At 45.4% G+C, this 18,456-nt stretch overlaps 1 protein-coding gene across 1 annotated transcript in view; it reads left to right on the top strand.

The window, feature by feature from the left end:
* RCC2 (regulator of chromosome condensation 2) overlaps nt 1–18,456 on the top strand; it is a 55,414-nt gene that overhangs the window by 21,225 nt on the left and 15,733 nt on the right. The window contains exons 6-12 of the mRNA XM_036742632.1: nt 2,499–2,630; nt 3,036–3,124; nt 6,656–6,770; nt 9,165–9,331; nt 12,329–12,509; nt 13,278–13,383; nt 18,177–18,249. Of these exons, the coding sequence (XP_036598527.1) occupies nt 2,499–2,630; nt 3,036–3,124; nt 6,656–6,770; nt 9,165–9,331; nt 12,329–12,509; nt 13,278–13,383; nt 18,177–18,249 (863 nt within the window). The remainder of the gene's footprint in view (nt 1–2,498; nt 2,631–3,035; nt 3,125–6,655; nt 6,771–9,164; nt 9,332–12,328; nt 12,510–13,277; nt 13,384–18,176; nt 18,250–18,456) is intronic.

Here is an 18,456-nt window from a genome sequence, read left to right as displayed (position 1 = left end):
AAGCTGCTTAGGTTGAGGTGGATTTGAAGGCAGGTCCTGTGACTTCAGACACGGGTCTCTTTCCACCGTACCCACACTGTGCCTCTTTACAGACTTAGGTAATTCCGAGTTAGGCAGGATGAGGTTAATATATATCCCCAGGGATAAAAATCCCCACTTTGATTTTATTTTTACTCTTAGCATACCTAAGCCAAGAGATGATTGGAGGGGACCAGCCTTGGACCCAGAGCCTTATTGTGGGAGGGCAGTTGAATTCCAGGAGTTTGTATATCTTCTGGAATGTTCTTGGAGCGCTTATTAGCTCCTAATCTTGCACTGTGACTGCCTCCTCATGCCAGCAGAGGAATTGGAGTTGTCTGAATTCCCCTGTTCCAAGGGTTCTTGCCCTTTTCTTGTATCATGGAGCCCAATGGCAGTGTCTGGTACGGTCTGTAGATGGACTCCTTATTGGAAGAATGTTTTTAAATGCATATATAAAGTCCAAAGGAAATAAGTTAAATCAGAAAAATAATATAGATTAGATATCAATATATTGAAATATATGCATATCATTGGTCAAAGTTCATGGACCTCCCCCAGATTAAGAACCCTTGCTCAAGATTAATATCCTTTAAAGGTAGAACTGGAATGCACCATAGAAACTTAGTCCTGGAAGAGCTCTTAGAGAATGTCAGAGGTAGAAGGGCCCTTAGAACAGAGAATGTCAAAGGTGGAAGGGCCCTTAGAACAGTGAATGTCAGAGCTGGGAGGGCCCTTAGAACAGAGAATGTCAGAGCTGGGAGGGCCCTTAGAACAGAGAATGTCAGACCTGGGAAGGCCCTTAGAACACAGGATGTCAGACCTGGGAGGGCCCTTAGAACAGAGAATGTTAAAGGGCCCTTAGAACAGTGAATGTCAGAGCTGGGAAGGCCCTTAGAACACAGAATGTCAGAGCTGGGAGGGCCCTTAGAGCACAGGGTGTCAGAGCTTTGAGGATCCTTAGAACAGAGAATGTCAGAGCTGGGAAGGCCCTTAGAACGGAGAATGTCAGAGCTAGGAGGGACATTTGAGGTAATCTAATTCAGCCTTTCCCCATTTGCCATTTCATGGAGAAGGAAGCTGAAGCCTAGAAAAATGGAAATATACTCTTAGTGGAGGATAGCACCCCGGTTTCTAGACTCCACTGGATTTGAATTCTGCTGACCCCCTCTGCCACTGGTGTCAAACTCATTTTAAAAAACCAGGGCCTATTAAACTATACCTAAAATAAAAAGTGTAATATTACCTATATTTTGTTGTATTTTAATTTTGTTAAATATTTAAGTAATATTTAAATATTTGTTAAATATTTCTCAATTACCCTTTAATGTGGTTTGGGCACTTGGGAGGGTCGTGGGGCAGGTGTGTTTGATACCTTGATCCCACACTGGGGAATGGCCCCTAGTTTGGCTTCCAGCGATGGGGGTAGGTGCCTGTGGGTGCAACTCTGGCCGGATGGTGGGTGCTTTTGTTTAGACATCACGTTACTGGAGTAGTTAAAAGTTTATAGTCATAAGGATTGGCAGGAGCTGTGAACTTCATTTATGAGGTAGATAAAAATAAGAGAAATGACTGGTGTGATGCCAGCGGGCTGTGAGGTGCCTTAGAGCACCAAGAAGGTTGAGTGCTGTGGAGGCAGGTTCAAAAACTTACTACTCTGAAGGTATACCTCTTACAAGCCCGGGCTGGGGTGAGATGGTCAAGCCCTGTGTGCTTTTAGACACTGTTCTGGTTAGATCTGCTCTGGAGAAGCTGGCTGAGTGATGTTTTTATATTAACTTTGTGTATATTTTTGTATGTATTTCTGTATTCATGTTTCCATGGATGGATGGATGAATTAATAAATGGTTGAGGGCGGGGAGCATTTAGTGCTTACTGTGTACAAAGTGCTAAGGATACAAGTTAGCCACTCCTTTTGGGAAGATCCCATCCCTGTGGGGAGAGACAGGGCCTAGAAGAGGTTCAGTTGCAGGGCAGATAAAAAGTCCCTTAGGGTGAGTGGCAAAGCAGATGATAATAGATCACCTTCTGTGACATTTCCTTTAGTAAAACCGTAGCAGTTTTTGATATTGAACTTAATTTCTGTTTCTTTTAAGAGAGTCCTTAGTAGTTTCTTTTAGACCAGTAGTTTCTTTGATCCATCATACACTTAAGAAAAATTTTTTGTAATAACCACTTTAAAATAAAATTTTGTTTTCTTTTTTAAAATTTTATGTTTATTGATAGTTTCTGTCTCTTACATCTTCATAGTATCCCATGTATCGCCATCCTTCCTCCTCCCAGAGAGCCATCCTCAATATAATGTGTTTTCTTTGTAATACTGTACATTTTTAAAAAAAATGTATTTAATCACATTCTGAGAAAAGGTCACCTGCCTGCCAAAGGGTGTCCATGACACTGAAGAGTTTAAGGACCCCTATGTTAAAGCCCCAGTTTGTATCTCTTAACGTTCCTTGTTGATATCCTCTTCATCTTCTCAGGTCGAAATGAGAAGGGGCAGCTTGGACATGGTGATACCAAGAGAGTGGAAGCCCCCAAACTCATCGAAGTCCTCAGCAAGGAAGTAATTGTGTCCGCCGCATGTGGGAGGAACCACACTCTGGCTTTGACAGGTATGGGAGATGGTCCTGTGCTTCAGTCAGGATGTGCTCCATGAGGCAGGATTAGGGGAATTGTGAAATCTCCAGGTGGCCTGGGGTAGGGAGCAGGCAGTATCTTGAAGGCCTTTAGAAGTTAGGCCTTAGAAACATGAAGCACCTCTAGGAGAAGGAAAAGATGATTTCTCTACTGTTTCCATTTGCAAATGGGAACAAGTCATTTCTTTGTGCTCTCTTTTTCTGATAGGAGATGGGGATTCTGGAAAGTATCAGCTTGGAACCACCTTGGAACACTGTATCATTTTCATCCTCTTTGGCCAACGAGTAGCATGTTTAATATTTCTGCACTTGAGGCAGCTTTAAGTTCCCATCACATTTGGAATGTTCACTCTCTTCCCATTTTGTTTTATTCCCTCCTAGAAACTGGCTCTGTGTTTGCATTTGGAGAGAACAAGATGGGGCAGCTTGGCCTTGGCAATCAGACTGATGCTATCCCCAGCCCTGCACAGGTAATTAGCGGCCTGCTTCCTCCTGGTCCATGGGTTTGGGATTTATGGTTTGGTTTTTGTTTCTCAGAAGTGGGACCTTGCTCTTCTTTATTCGATATGTAGGCCCACCTACTGGAAAAAGACAAGCCAGCGTTGGGTGGCTTACGTAATTCACATCCTATGCTTCTTTCATTATTTGGTGGGCAAAGCTAAAAAAAATCTCCCTTTAGAGAGATCCTGTTATGATTTTTCTCTTTCATTTCAGCCTTCAGGCCATAGGCAGCTAAGTGGCAGAGGGGATGGAAGGCCGTCCCTCAAACCAGGATGGCCTAGGTTTCAGGGCCTGCTTCTGGTCATATACTGACCTGGTCACTCTGGGCAAATGTGTCCCAGTGCTCGAGGCAACTTCTCTAAGTCCCTGAGAACGTATTGACCTACATTGGTAGAGTTCCTATTCCAGTGCAAATCACCAGGCTAATCCTTTGGCCTTTGTTAGCAGATCCTGAGATTTCTGTGGTGTGAGCATTATCTCTATTGGTGCTTCTCACTGGCCTTGTATTGTGTGACTCTTGGCTGTATGTTTCCAGAAGCCTTTCTCTTTAATATCGATAGATAGAGATCTTGAGCAAGTCACTCCCATCTTTGGGACTCCTGATTCCTCATCTAAACTGTCAGGGCTGGACTGGATGACCTCGCAGCCCTCAATCTTTGATTCTTTGTCTTTGATACCATGTCTCTGTTTCTATCGAGCACGAGTAATGTGCGGCTACCTGCTTATAAGCTCAGCTTACTCTTTTCCATTGCTTCTGGCTTATTTTCATTTGTGTCTCATGATTTGTGAATACCAAGTTCCAGGAATCTTGGCTTTAGTTTTGTCAGTAGAGAGTGGCTTGGATTCAGTGAAAGCATTGCCTAGTTTTTCCCATGCATCCCAGCCTCCTTTTAGGCAGTTTTTACCTCAGTTCGTTGTCCATCCCCAGGGTTTGTTTGAGAGAGATGATGTACGTGAAGGTATACCTCTTACAAGCCCGGGCTGGGGTGAGATGGTCAAGCCCTGTGTGCTTTTAGACACTGTTCTGGTTAGATCTGCTCTGGAGAAGCTGGCTGAGTGATGTTTTTATATTAACTTTGTATATATTTTTGTATGTATTTCTGTATTCATGTTTCCATGGATGGATGGATGAATTAATAAATGGTTGAGGGCGGGGAGCTATTCACCCAACTTCAGTACCATAATGTAGGCAATGCCCATTCTTCATCCACTTAGTTTTAACCACATGGATGACTAAGATGCTGTCTTTGGCGTGGCCATGGGTATTGTCAAGATGACTTCCTTATCACGTAGTGCTTTCAGTATTGGCAGCCCCCGGCTCATCTTCACACAGTCTCTTGTTTACTCTTTACAGCTGTTCACCTTTTGTTCTGTAGTGTCCTTCAATGCTCCTGCTGGCATGCAGGTTTTCATTGGTCACAGGTTGCAGAGGAAATGAAGATTTTCATTTTTAAATGAAAATTTTTTAAATGGGGAAAAAATGTGCTTGGGAGCCTCTTCAAATGCAAATATGTTTCTGATTTTAAAATAAGGATTTTAAATAGATCTTGGTCAAGAAATGATTCACCAAGTACCACAGAGTGCTCAGTACAGTGTTAGGGGTACAGAGGCGTTTGTGACGTGGTTCTGTCCACAAGTGGCTTACAGTCGATTTGGGAAGGAAAGCAGCATAGAGATAAAAACACAGGCTATTATAACTCTCAGTTAAGTAGCACTTTAGCTTTCCTAAAAATACCCTTTTATCATAGGTAGTATAAATATTAGGCACGTTTTTGCAGATGATGATCTAGGTCTCAGGGAGGTTACAGGTAGGGACATTCAGAACTGGGGTTTCTGACTCCCAAGTCCAAGGCTCTTTCCAGTAGGTAATGCTGGCATCCCATGTTGGCACGTCCTCCCGTGCCCACTGAGCAACATGTACATGTGAAAGGATAAAGGAACTATGGATGCCATTGTTTGAATCTTGAAAAGTTAGAAAAATCTTCAGCCAAGTGCGTCTGAATTTTGAAGGGAATTAAAAAGCTCATTTTTGGATGGGTCTGACACATGCTTTCTATTCTGAATTGTAAACTACTTGAGAGTAGGTCTAAGGTCTTTGTGTAGCTAAAGGACAGTAAATTTTGGTTCAGTTCATTCCATTTTCAATCAGTTGCTCCAATCTAGAATCTAGTAGGGAATGGTGGTGGGGTGGGATGGGGAGGCAAATCTTAAGCTCTCGGCCTTCAGCTGGGTCAGCTGGAGCATTTTTAAGGATGTTGGATGTGGCATGTGTTGGCTTCCTGCCCATTTTCCCTTGTTGCCCATAGGTGTGACCTGGGCCAAGTCCTTCCCTTTCTCTGTGCTCTCTCTCTTTTCTTTTTCTGTAAAATTTGATTTAAGTGGGTGGCCTTTTAAGGTCCCGCCTAGGTCTAAATCTATGATCTTATAAAGTTGGGTAGGTGGGCACCAGCCCTCTCACCCAACCCGGAGGAGGTCACTGAGAAGGCACCTGAAATTTTAATTTGCCCTCCTGAGCAGTCGCCACGCCCTTCCCCTCTCTGGTGTCAGTCGGTCATTTTCAGAAGCACAGTGACCATCCCTTGGCCTCTTGCTCAGAGAGTTTTCCCATTCTGAAGTAGAGGACAGTAGGGAACTCGACTGCTATTGATTTCTTCCAGACACCCCACAGTTGATGGCAGAAGGTTCAAGGATGGTTGGGCCAACACCTCTTCCTCCTCCCCTTAGTCGCCCACCTCTGGAGGTGCTAAAAGATGAGGTCAGACTGGAAGGAGAGTCTTGGAAAAGCTTTTTTGGGTGACAAATTTAAACCCAAGGGCTAAAGCAGTGGTGTTTTTTTTTTAATTCTTTGTGTATTTCTCTTAGCTATTTTATCTTTGTTCTTCTGTGACTGTGTCATTCAATTCCTCTTCTCTTTTCCTAAATGCGTGTCTTTGTACTCTCCTGACCTCTTTCCCTAAGAGTAGTTGGGCCCATTAGGTAGCCTTGATGTCCTTGTAAATTTTTCATGGTCAATTGCAAAAGGGTGAGCAAGGGTTGGTTTATTTTGTCAGTCATATCTTCTATCCCTCCCCCACCCCCCATGCCTCTCTTCTCCCCTCTCTCCCTTTCTCTCCTTTCTTTTTCCTTTCTCTTTTCCTTCTCCTCCTCCCTCTTTCTCTCACCCCTCCTCCCCTCTCCTTTTTTCTCTCTCCCTCTCCCCTCTATCCCTTTCTCTCCTCTCCTTTCTCTTTTCCCTCTCCTCTTCCTCCCTCTTTCACCCCTCCTCCCCTCTCCTTTTTTCTCTCTCCCTCCCCCTTTCTATCCCTTTCTCTCCTCTCCTTTCTTTTCCCTCTCTTCCCTCTTTCTCACACCCCTCCATTCCTCTCTCCTTTCTTTCTCTCTCCCTTCCCCTTTCCTCTACCTCTCTCCTCACTTTGATTCTTTCCCTCTTCCTCTCCTTCCCTCTCGTTCTTTTTCTCTTTTAATTTTAAAACCTTGCTTATTGTTTTTTTTCCTTTCAGATAATGTACAATGGCCAGCCAATTACCAAAATGGCTTGTGGGGCTGAATTCAGCATGATAATGGACTGCAAAGGAAACCTCTACTCCTTTGGGTGCCCTGAATATGGTCAGCTGGGTATGGCAGCCTGTTCTTTTTAAAAGCTTCTGTTCTCTCAACTGCACACTTCAGACCAGAAGTCAGTGGAGGCTGAACATACGTGTTTTGAAAGTGTGGTCCATTGATCTTGGATAATAGCTGTTCACGATTAAGTGCTTGTGAACTTTCAGCAGAAGTGCATTGTAACCAGAGGTGTGGAGGGTGGAGCTCTCTGCACAGTCACAGACTAGCAGTCACAACTTGACAGGGTCCCCAGCTTGGGGCAGGGCACGATCTTCTGAAGTTCATGATCTTTTATGTCCGTGACATTTTCGATCCTGAGCCAGGAAAGGAAAAGTGGGAAACAGAGCTCAGAGGAAGGGACGTGACACCTTAACATTTTTTTTCATTTCTCATTTTTCTCCTCACTTGTTCAATCATCTGCCTTGTTAACCAGGAGATTTTTCTTCTCAAACCTCCCCAAAGAAAAGACCCAAAACATAATCCTGTTGCCCAAAGGGCTCAAAATGATTGACAAAATGTACTCTCTGAACTGGGTTCATAGCTATGCTGTCCTGGTTGAGTGACCAAGGACTCTAGGTGTCTGCATCATTCTGAAATTACCATCTAGGCTAGAGGTTGGCAAATTAGGACTGCCATTTTCAGACCCTTGATCTAGCACAGGGGTGGGCAACCTGCAGCCTAGAGGCCACATGTAGTCTTCTAGGTCCTTGGGTGTGTCCAAGTTTTACAGAACAAATCCTTTTACTAAGGGGATTTGTTCTGTGAAGTTTGGGTTTAGTCAAGGCGCCGCACTTGAGGACCTAGAGGGCCATATGTCACCTGGAGGCTGCAGGTTCCCCACCCCAATCTAGACCCTTGAGAATCAAGTCAGTTTCCCGAGACCATGGAAGAATATGAAACTACATTTATCCCAATGCCAGCCAGAAATGAGTAAACAAAAATGAACTATATTGGAATATACTATATTGGAAGGGGATTCTTAGCAAAAAGATCACCCAGGAGACTCCTTAATCTTTTATCTAATGATGTGTTTAGTGCTTGACCAAAATAAGTATCTTTCCCTGCCCTCTGTAAACACTCCGCACACTAAGGGGGACCTGGCAGTGCTTCATCCCAAACAAAAACCCTTCATTCAATTTTCAATCCATAAAGTGTATGGAGAACATTAGGGTCAGGGCTGGGGGAGATGGGCCCAATTTGGGAACAGAAAGTTTAGATGAGACCTGGTTCGTGCCCTCACAGAGCTTACCAGACAGTGATGGACAGATAGTGGTAAGTGTGTTGGAAAGCAAATAACCACCTTAGATCTGGGGGTGGGCCCTTGATGGAGATGGAAGTAGATTCAGTGAAAGAGGTGGCATTTGAGCTGGACTTGAGAGAATCCTTGAAATTCAAGGAATGTGGGAGAAAGGGTGAAGGGAGGGAAGAAGAGAGAAATAGAATGAAAAAATAATTCCAAGGCAATGGGGAAGGCACTGAACAGCCTGGGCATGTTGAAGGGTACAGAGATTACATCTGGCTTGGACTAGAGTCCATAACAAGGAAGTGAAATGAGACAAGACTGGAAAGGTAGGCTGGAGAGAGTAGTGGCAACAAGAAGACCTCCTACGAAGCTGTTGCCCCCATCCAGGCTCTATGCTAATTGAGGGCTGGACTAAGATGGCAGCATTGGGGCCAGAGGCGCCGACAAGTGTCAGGAGGGCAGGTTGTGTATAGAGATGGGGGAGAGGGAGCAGTCAGAAGAAGCCCTGAAATTCACATGATAATAAGTTGATTTTCCTCCAGGAAAAATTCATCTGTATAGTTAACCTTCTCTACAAACTATGTCCTGTTCTTGTCAGCCACACTTGCTTTGAAATGCTTTGGGGCTCCAAGAAAACTCACTTTGCTTCAATTTCCCAAATCCAGAAAGTGTATGGCCTGTTGCTTTGAATATGCTTATTTCTGTATTTTGGATGATCCCTGGGTCAGGCTAGATGGCTTCCCCAAGGCAAAGGCGAGGAGATTAAGAGCCTGTCAAGGCAGCCTTGTTTTACCTAACTGAGCATTCCCTTTCAGCAGCCCAGGCAGGGGTGGGGCGATCTGTAGGATGCCCTGGCAGTGTTGGTTTAGTGAGAGTTAATGTTAGCCCATCAGCAGGCATTTATTAAATGTCTGCTCTGTGTCAGGTTCTGGGGATACAGACAGAAGTGAGGGGGCTCCTGCCTACGAGGAGTTTATAGTTCACCAGGGAGAAGGCATGTACACCCCTGAGTCAGAATCAGTGTTACTAGAGGACTCCCACTTGTACCCTTGCATTACCTTGTCCACCAGGTCTGCTCTGCCCCAGTTAAAAATGAAAAATGACCTGTTGTTAGTCTCTTGCCAAATGCCACTGCTTTTAAATCTTGGCTGTCTGTGTGGTGGCAGGACACAATTCTGACGGGAAATTCATTGCCCGGGCTCAGAGGATAGAATATGACTGTGAGCTGGTCCCCCGCCGAGTAGCCATCTTCATTGAAAAGACAAAAGATGGGCAGATTTTGCCAGTCCCCAACGTGGTGGTCCGAGATGTTGCCTGTGGCACCAATCACACGGTAAGGTTGGCTTTTTTTTTTTTTTGCATCATCACTGTGGGAGAGTTACATTCAAACAAGTGAATGGTGGTCCATATCATTCTTTGTATTTATTCTGTTAGGAAGCAGTCCCATGAGGTAGCCTTGACATTAGACGCTTGCCGTTAAGGGAGCCACTAACTCATTGTGTGACCAACACACCACGATCTGTGCACCTCAGTCTCCTTATATCTGTGGGCGCTGTGGATCATATCTATAGCTAGAAAAGGAAGGCATCTTGGAGGTCATTAAGTTCACCTCCCCTCATTTAAAGATGAGGGAAGGGATACAGAGGGGATGGTGACTTCACTTGCAAGTGGCAAAGTTAGGGTTTTTACCCAGACACCCCTTGGACTCCAAATGCAGTGTTCATTTCACTGTGTCAAACTGGCTGGGGTCGGTATTGAGGGTTTCCTAATTAATTTGGCCATGGAACTGCTTGGGACTTGACATAAGACACAACCAATTAAAATACTTCTTCAGCATGTGTGGGGAGAAGAGAGTTGTGGGGCGGTGAGTGGAAAGAATGTTGGATTTGGAGTCAGAGGGCCTGGGACCTGGCTTTGAGTTTTACCTGTTTTTTTAGTATCTCTTGACCTGAGACAAGTCAGTTGGCTTTTCTGTAACTGTAATGTCCTCATCTGAAAAGTGAGAGGGTTGAGCTGTGTGCTTTCCAAGGTACTTTTAGCTCTGAATCTTATAATCTTGTGACCCTCCATGTTAAAGGGGATTTAGGACAATCTTGGCATAAATTAGAGGAAATTAATCCTATTATCTACCCAAATTGTTACATATGGTGGAATATTTTTGCATAATTATGCATGGTGCATGCATATTTTTATATTTACTATTTTAGGGGGAGAATACCTGCTGTTATGGACATTTTTTTCCCCTTAGCCAACACTTCCTTATTCATACTGCATAGATCATCATGGTGTTTATGATATACTTAACTGAGCTGTAATTTTATCAGTTGACCAATAGGCAGTTATTAAGCACCTACTATGTGACACATAAAGAGCAAAAATGAAACAATCTCAACTCTCAAGGAGCTTACCTTCTTTTTTTTTTAATTCATTTATTTAACATATTTAGTTTTCAGCATTGATATTCACAGGAGTTTGAATTACAAATTTTCTCCCCATTTCTACCCTCCCCCCCACTCCAAGATGATGTATATTCTGGTTGCCCTGTTCCCCATTCAGCCCTCCCTTCTGTCACCCCACTCCCCTCCCATCCCCTTTTCCCTTCCCAAGATAGATTTCTAAGCCCCATTGCCTGTGTATCTTATTTTCTAGTTGCATGCAAAAACTTTTTTTTTTGTTGTTGTTTTTGAACATCTGTTTTTAAAACTTTGAGTTCCAAATTCTCTCCCCTCTTCCCTTCCCACCCACCCTCCCTAAGAAGTCAAGCAATTCAACATAGGCCACATGTGTATCATGTATAACCCTTCCACAATACTCATGTTGTGAAAGACTAACTATATTTTGCTCATTCCCAACCCATCCCCGTTTATTGAATTTTCTCCCTTGACCCTGTCCCCTTTCCAAAGTGTTTGTTTTTGATTACCTCCACCCCCATCTGCCCTCTCCTCCATCATCCCCCCCCTTTTTTTATCTTCTTCCCTCTTCTTTCCTGTGGGGTAAGATACCCAATTAGGTATGTATGGTATTCCCTCCTCAGGCCAAATTTGATGAGAGCAAGATTCACTCATTCCCCCCTCACCTGCCCTCTCCTCTCCTCCCACAGAACTGCTTCCTCTTCCCACCTTATGCGAGATAATCCATCCCGTTCTATCTCTCCCTATCTCCCTCTCTCAATATATTCCTCTCTCATCCCTTAATTTGATTTTATTTCTTTTAGATATCTTCCCTTCATCTTCAACTCACCCTGTGTCTGCTCACTCACACACACTCTCTCTCTCTCTCTCTCTCTCTCTCTCTCTCTATATATATATATATATATATATGTATGTATGTATACACATACATATATACATACATGCACATTCACTTATATAGATGCATAAACACATACATATGCATATATATATACACACACACACACACATATATAGGAGCGTACCTTCTAATGGGAATAGCAGTGAGTACTCACGAAAGAATATTCAGACACTATGGCAGTTGGGCCTTGGTGCCTGGAACCACTTGAGTGCTCAAGCCCCATGTCTTTGACCCATAACTTCTGAGTGACTCTGGGTATGTCACTTACCCCTTCACTGCCCTAGGCAGTGATCCAGGCTAATTGGGGAGATGCTCTGGCTTCCAGGGCCTCCTAAAAGAGGCTCTGGAGATTACTGAACTGCTTTGCCCCCTTTGGGCTTCACTGGTCCAAGGCTGATGGAATTTTTGCAAAATAGGTTTTTATGGATAGCTTTTGCCTTGAATCACCTAAATTTCCCCCATTTCCCTCCCAAAGCGAAACAATAATCAGCAAAACTGGTCAGTAGATTGTGTTCTGATTACTGGTGATTTTTGACATGGTAACAGTCTTTCTAAGAAGAGGTTAACTCTTGATCTTGTGCAGGGGTGTGTGTGTGTGTGTGTGTGTTTAAAGAAGGATCCAGAGAGTGCTTGGCCTTCTTCCCTGTTCCTTTGTTCCTTCTGCAGTTTAATCAATATTATAATATGAAATTGAATGAGCTACTTTGCTGTCTGGAGATATAACCCTCTTGCTTTCAAATAGGGGAAGGAAAGACGTGTGACTTCAGACAATTAAGATAAGAGGGGAAAATAGGGAATTTGGCAGAGAAACATAGTTTATTGTCTTTGGATTCCACGTGTCATCTTAGTGCCTATGTTCCTGTCTAGTTTGCCACCCCTCCAGGTGGTATTGGTTCTCTTCTGGCCTTTGCCATCTTCCCTGGATCTGGAAGTGGGAAACAGTCATCGATTTGGGAGCTTGTTCCATCAGTTGGCGACTGACATTCTAATTTTAGCTTTTGGTTCTCTGTCCACACAGCTGGTTCTAGACTCTCAGAAACGTGTATTTTCTTGGGGGTTTGGAGGATATGGCCGACTGGGCCACGCAGAGCAGAAGGATGAGATGGTCCCTCGCCTGGTGAAGCTCTTTGATTTCCCGGGCCGTGGAGCAGCGCAAATCTACGCTGGCTACACCTGCTCCTTCGCCGTCAGTGAAGTTGGTTAGTGGTTATTCCTCCTGGTTTTGGCCCCGGGTTTGAAGGTATTAAGAGCAAGATAATTTTGCTTTTCATAATCCAGTGCTCCAGCAGGGTGACAGACGGACAGAGAGATGTTTTCCATTTTCAGTATCATGAAAGAAAGTTATGTTTGTTTAAAGCAGGTTAGCACTTGCATGGTATATTCAGTAGCGAGCTGGCTGAGATAGAAAGCCAGGAGGACACGAATTTAGGTCCTGCTTTTGACAGTGGCCTTAGTACAGAGAATGTCAGAGCTGGGAGGGTCCTTAAAGAACAGAAGTGTGTCAGAGCTGGGAGGGCCCTTAGAACACAGAATGTCAGAGCTAGGAAGGGCCTTAGAACACAGGATGGCAGAGCTGGGAGGACCCTTAGAACAAAGGATGTCAGAGCAGGGAGGGTCTTAGGACACAGAAGGTAATTCCCCTCTCTGTGACACTGTATGTCACCCAAAAAGTGCAGAAAAGTATCAGTCTTAGGAACTTTCCTCTTGTTTTCAAAATGTAGCCAATGCTTTATCTACTGGTAGCAGTATCTTTGAGTCAGCTCTCCTGGTTGGATTAGTCAGTTCAGAGCTTTTTATTCATTGCCTACTGTGTGCTCCACTCTAAGCACTGGGTCTACAAAGCAGGGCCTGACCTTTATCATGTGCTGATGGGAGGAACGACAGGCAAAGAACGAGGTGCACGTAGGGCTGGTGGGTAGAATTTCCCCTGCCAAGATTCCTTAGGCCTTTTTGTGTGTTTTCTCCAGGTGGCCTGTTTTTCTGGGGTGCTACCAACACTTCTCGGGAGTCCACCATGTATCCCAAAGCTGTTCAAGACCTCTGTGGCTGGAAAATTAGAAGCTTAGCTTGTGGGTAAGTGACTGGTGGACACCGAATGAAATGCTCTCCTGTCCTGTCCTCCAGGAGCATACCGGATATGGCTGCCATGTTCTGTGCTGCAGAATGAACCCCAGTGTTGGTTTTCTGAGTTCAGAGCTTACTCGTGCCTTCTTAATGGGATCAATCTGCTAATCAGTAAACATTTAGGAAGCACCTACTGTGTGCCAGGCAGTTCTTAACCTTTATATTTTTGGATCTTGTGTCTTTTTGGCAGGCATAGGTCGAGGCTGTGGGTCCCTTCTTGGGATAAGTCTAAATGCATTAAATAGACTTCAGAAGAGTACAAAAGAAACCAATTATTTTGAAGAACAATTTTAAAAGTAAAAAACAAATTCTCTAACTCCAGGTAAAGAGGCCCTAGCTGTGTGGCCTTGGGCAAATCAAGCTCTTCCCCCCACCCCTTTTTCTTTTTCTTTGATTCTGATTCCATCCTCAGTTTCTAGGTTCCCTTCCATATTGATTCCGTAAGTGCCTACTATGTGCTAGCCAGTCATTTGGGATGCGAAAGGATGAAGGGATGGTGCAGCCCTGCCTTCCAGGTGTTTGCCTTCCATAGGAGAGGCACTACGTACACAGGATACACAATAGGCCTGGACCAAGGCAAGGCGCACTAGCAGCTGTGGGAATCCCGGGAGGCCTCATGTAAGAGGTGGCATTTGAACTGAGCTTCTGGAGGAACTTAGGGGGTCGAAAAAATAGGTGAGGAGAGGGTGCATTTTGGGGGCTGAAACCTGTATTCCAAGAAGAGTGTGTGAGCAGCATCAAGAAGTCTGCTCAGTTTGGCTGGCCCAAAAGGGCTGCGAAGCAGCAATAATATAGTGCCTACTATGTGCCAGGCACTGGGCTATGCACTTAACCAATACATCTCATTTGATCCTCACAACAACTCTGGGAGACAGGTAGGTAGTATTATTCCTATTTTACAGGTGAGGAAACTGAGGCAGATAGGTGAAAGTGACATGCCTAGAGTCTTTGAGCAAGCATCTGAGGCTGGATTTGAACTCTGGTCTTCTTGACTCCAGGCCCTATACTCTATCCAGTGTGCCTTTGAGCTGCCCAGTAAAGATACTAGTTGTCTTAATAAAGCTAGAAAGGTAGGTCATGATGTGCCTCAAATATTCAAAGAAGATTTTATTTTGGTTACTAAAAGTAAGTAGGGAGGCCCTGGGATTTATTAAGGAAAGAAGCCACTAAGTGAAGTCTGGTTTAGAAACATCTGATGGAGAGGAGCTTGGGGTATCAAGGAAAGCAGGGGTTGTGAGACCTGAGCTAAGATCATGGCTGTTGGGAGGAGAGAGAAGGGTGAGAAATGTTGTGGAAGTGAGGAAGTGACTGAGACGGGAATGAGCAAGAGTGTGAGCATGCCTGAGAACTGGGAGGTGGCACTGGACAGAGGAGAGATGGGGTCGGGGGAGCTGAGTTCTGCTCAGAATCATTGAGTTTGAGATGAGGATGGGGATGTCCAGTTCAAAACGGCCACCAAGTTTGTGATGGATCAGCTGCTCTGGATCATGAATAGGGCTGCAGAGTCCTCTGCATAAAAATAGTGTCTGGGAGCTGATGAAGATGGTTACAACTTGAAGGGCCCTCAGAACACAGATTGTCAGAGCTGGGAGGGCCCTTAGAACACGGAATGTCAGAGCTGGCGGGGGGCCTTAGAACACAGAATGTCAGAGCTGGGAGGGCCCTTAGAATGCAGGATGTCAGAGCTAGGAGTGCCCTTAGAACGCAGGATGTCAGAACTGGGAGGGCCCTTAGGACACAGGATGTCAGAGCTGGGAGAGGCCTTAGAACTCAGAATGTCAGAGCTGGGAGGGCCCCTAGAATACAGGATGTCAGAGCTGGGAGAGGCCTTAGAACACAGGATGTCAGAGCTGGGAGGGCCTTAGACCAGAATCTGAGATGTTAGAACTGAAGCCCTGGTAGAGTGGGGGGGCCTCACACACATCTCTAGGGCACTTCTACATTTAAGGGATGTGGTACTGAAGATGCGCCCACACAGGTAGCAGGAGAGCCCAGAGAACATGGATACTCTAGAGCCAAGAGGATCTTCAGGGGTAAAGGGGGGAAAACCTAAAAAGGAGGGTCTATCCAGGAGTTAAACAGTATTAAATGCTGTAGTGACGGCAAGAAAGATGGACAGGAATCGACGGAAAAGGCCATTAGATTCAGCAGTTCGAAGATCAGTGGTAACTCTGGAGAGGGCAGTTTTGATTGACTGCTTGCTAAGAGTGGCAGCCAGGTTACAAGAGGTGAGTGAGTGAGTGCGGGCTGAGGACGTTGATGCCGTGGGTTAGGGAGCTTTTTCCTGTGAGTTTGGCCGTGAAGGGATGGCTTGATGGAGGAAGATGGTCGGATGGCATGCTAGGGTCTGGTGGGGCTTTTACAGAGAAAGGTGTGATCTTCGTCTTGTAGGTAGTGATGAAGAAGCCAGGAGAGAGGGAGGGGTTGCAGATGAGTGGGGGGGGGGCAGTATTTTGCTGGGGATTCAAATGGCAGGAGTGGAGAGGAAAGGGTGGGATCATATGTAGATACATATATGTGTGTGTGTATATGTGTGCATGTATGTACACACACACATGGGTTGGAGGGCAAGGGGAGGATGCTCATAGTGAATTTTTCCAGTGAAGTAAAGACCAAGTCTTCTGAGTGAGTTGGTGGGGAGGCTTGAAGGGAGAAGAGAAGGTTTGGGGCAGCTGGGGGAGGACACCCCAGTGAGGACCAGTTGTGGACATGATGTAAATTAGCTGTGGGCTGAGCACAGCTGAGTGACTCCCCCATCCCCTTTTCTTTGGCCAAAAGAGGTAGAAGAGGCCAGAGGGTGGGAACGACCCCGCCCTGGCCCCCAGCCCTGACCTCTGTCTAGGCTTGCTGGAGGATAGAAAAAGGGCAGGGTATTGGAGAATAGAGAACAAGGGAACACTGTCCTGTCTTAACTGTTGTGTAGGGGTTGAGAAGGGAGGAAAGTCATGCCTGAGGGCAGTGATGGCCTGGAGGAGAGGACCTGCCTTGGTCATTGTCCTCTAGCAGCTCTGCTCTATCAGACTTGCTGACCCCCTTAGGATGAGCTGGTCACCTGAAGTCTCCCGGTGCTGATTGACTCTGTTTTTGGTCGGCAGCACCTTCTCCCCTATGATAGGGTGGTGGAGCAGTAGGCCCCTCCCAAAACCCACCTTTATTGTGGGCTCCCACTTTTCAAGTGACTCCTCATTTATTCCAGGGAACAGATATCTTGCTGGTGGTTTTCAGCTTCCCTTTGTGTAGTCTTCCCATGTTAGAATGTCAGCTCTTTGAGGACAGCAACTGCCTTGTGCTGCATTTATATCCCCTAGGATTTAGCATAGTGCCTCGCATCTAGTAGGTGTTTAATAAACGTTTATCATGTTAGCAGCAAGTTTAGGAAGACTGGGCCATGGGGAGAGATGAGGTGAAATTAGAGGAGGCTGGGGCCAGATAAAGGGAGTTGCTGAGGAAAGATGGACAGAGGCAGCATCGTCCCTCGTGGATGGGGACATTCTGGGAGATGATGTCAGTGTGACTCCTGTCACTCTAAGATGGCACCAAGGAAGAGTTCCTGGGGTTGACATTGGAACCTGCAAGTCCTCAGGGTTTGAATGGTCTGGTTCCATGGGCCTTGGTGTGAGGTGGCCCTGGGCTAACAGAAGCAGCAAGGTGCTACCAGTGTATGGGATCAGGGAGGTATCAGCTGAGTGATCCTGGGCAAGTCACCTGATCTGTCTGCCTGGTCTCCTTAACTGTTAAATGGGGATAATGGGGTTAATTTACCCTAGAAGGTTCTTGTGATGATCAGATAACGTGTACACTACAGATGCCAATGGCTAGCTGTTGTGTTCATGGGTTTTTTGTTTATTTTAGATATTGTTGATAAATATTCATTTTATAACACATCCCTCCCCCTCTTCTGCTCAGAGAACCATCCCTTGTTTTAAAAAAAAGGCAATTTAGCAAATTGTCAGATCATGTCTGACAGTCTCTGCCATATTGTGAAAGGCATGCTGCTTTTTGTTTTGGGGGAGGGGTTTAAAAACCGAATTAAAGTAGATGGAGGAGTTCTGTGTCTGGGGCTCAAAATCAAGAATGCTTCTAGAAGACCTCTTCAGGCTTTTTCTTGTACGGTGGGAAGAGCTGAGAATTCAGGAGACTTGAATTCAAATCCTAATCTAACAGAGCTGGCCAAGCTACTCTCCCCCTTGGTTCCTCGGTTTCCTTCTGCATCTGTTAACATGGATGTAATAGGTCACAATTACAAGATGGTCGACCTTTTTCAGAGTGCTTTCCTACCTAATAATTTACCTTAGAGGGTAATTGTATGGAATTTACCTGTAGAAAATCGGGCTGTGATTGGGCTTGGTGGTGCATGGTCTAGAATCCCTTCTCCTGGGAAAGCAGGAGGAGGCCCTTGAGCAGGGAAGTTCTGAGCTGTGGGGGGGCTAAGCCCCCAATATGGTGAGCCCCCAGGAGTCAGGGGGAGCCACTAGGCTCCCTACTGAGGGGCCACCTGGCCCTGCTTGGAATGGAGCTAGTCCAAGCTTCTGGACTGATCAGCATGGGCTTTGTCCCTGTGGGTTGCTGCTCTCACAGCCTGATCTCAGGAAAAACAGTGAGAGAGAGGAAAAAAAGAAAAGTAGGCTAGGATGCCGCTATGTATTTTTTGTTTAAATGTTTTTCCCTTCTTCTTGGAACATTAATTCCTGGAGGAGGCCCCAAGACCATCAGTGACCACCTTTTTGTTTCTGTCTTTTCAGGAAAAGCAGTATTATCGTGGCTGCGGATGAGAGCACCATCAGCTGGGGCCCATCTCCAACCTTCGGTGAATTGGTAAGAAGGCAGCGTCTTTATTGATGTGAGCCTGCGTGGGGAGGGGAAGGGAAGGAAGGGTACAAGGCCCACAATACCTGTTAGCTGAGAGAGCCGCTCACCAGGCTTTCTGTCCAGTTTGCTTTCACCTGGGGTCAAATCCCTAGTCATCCTCACTGGTAAATCAAATCAAGGGATACAGATGAGAGTCTAAGATCCCTTCTTTCC

The sequence above is a fragment of the Trichosurus vulpecula genome, chromosome 2, assembly GCF_011100635.1.
Source record: "Trichosurus vulpecula isolate mTriVul1 chromosome 2, mTriVul1.pri, whole genome shotgun sequence".
NCBI classification, from domain to species: domain Eukaryota; kingdom Metazoa; phylum Chordata; class Mammalia; order Diprotodontia; family Phalangeridae; genus Trichosurus; species Trichosurus vulpecula.
The sequence above is the reverse complement of the archived record's forward strand: the minus strand, read 5'-3'. Positions and strand labels throughout refer to the sequence as shown.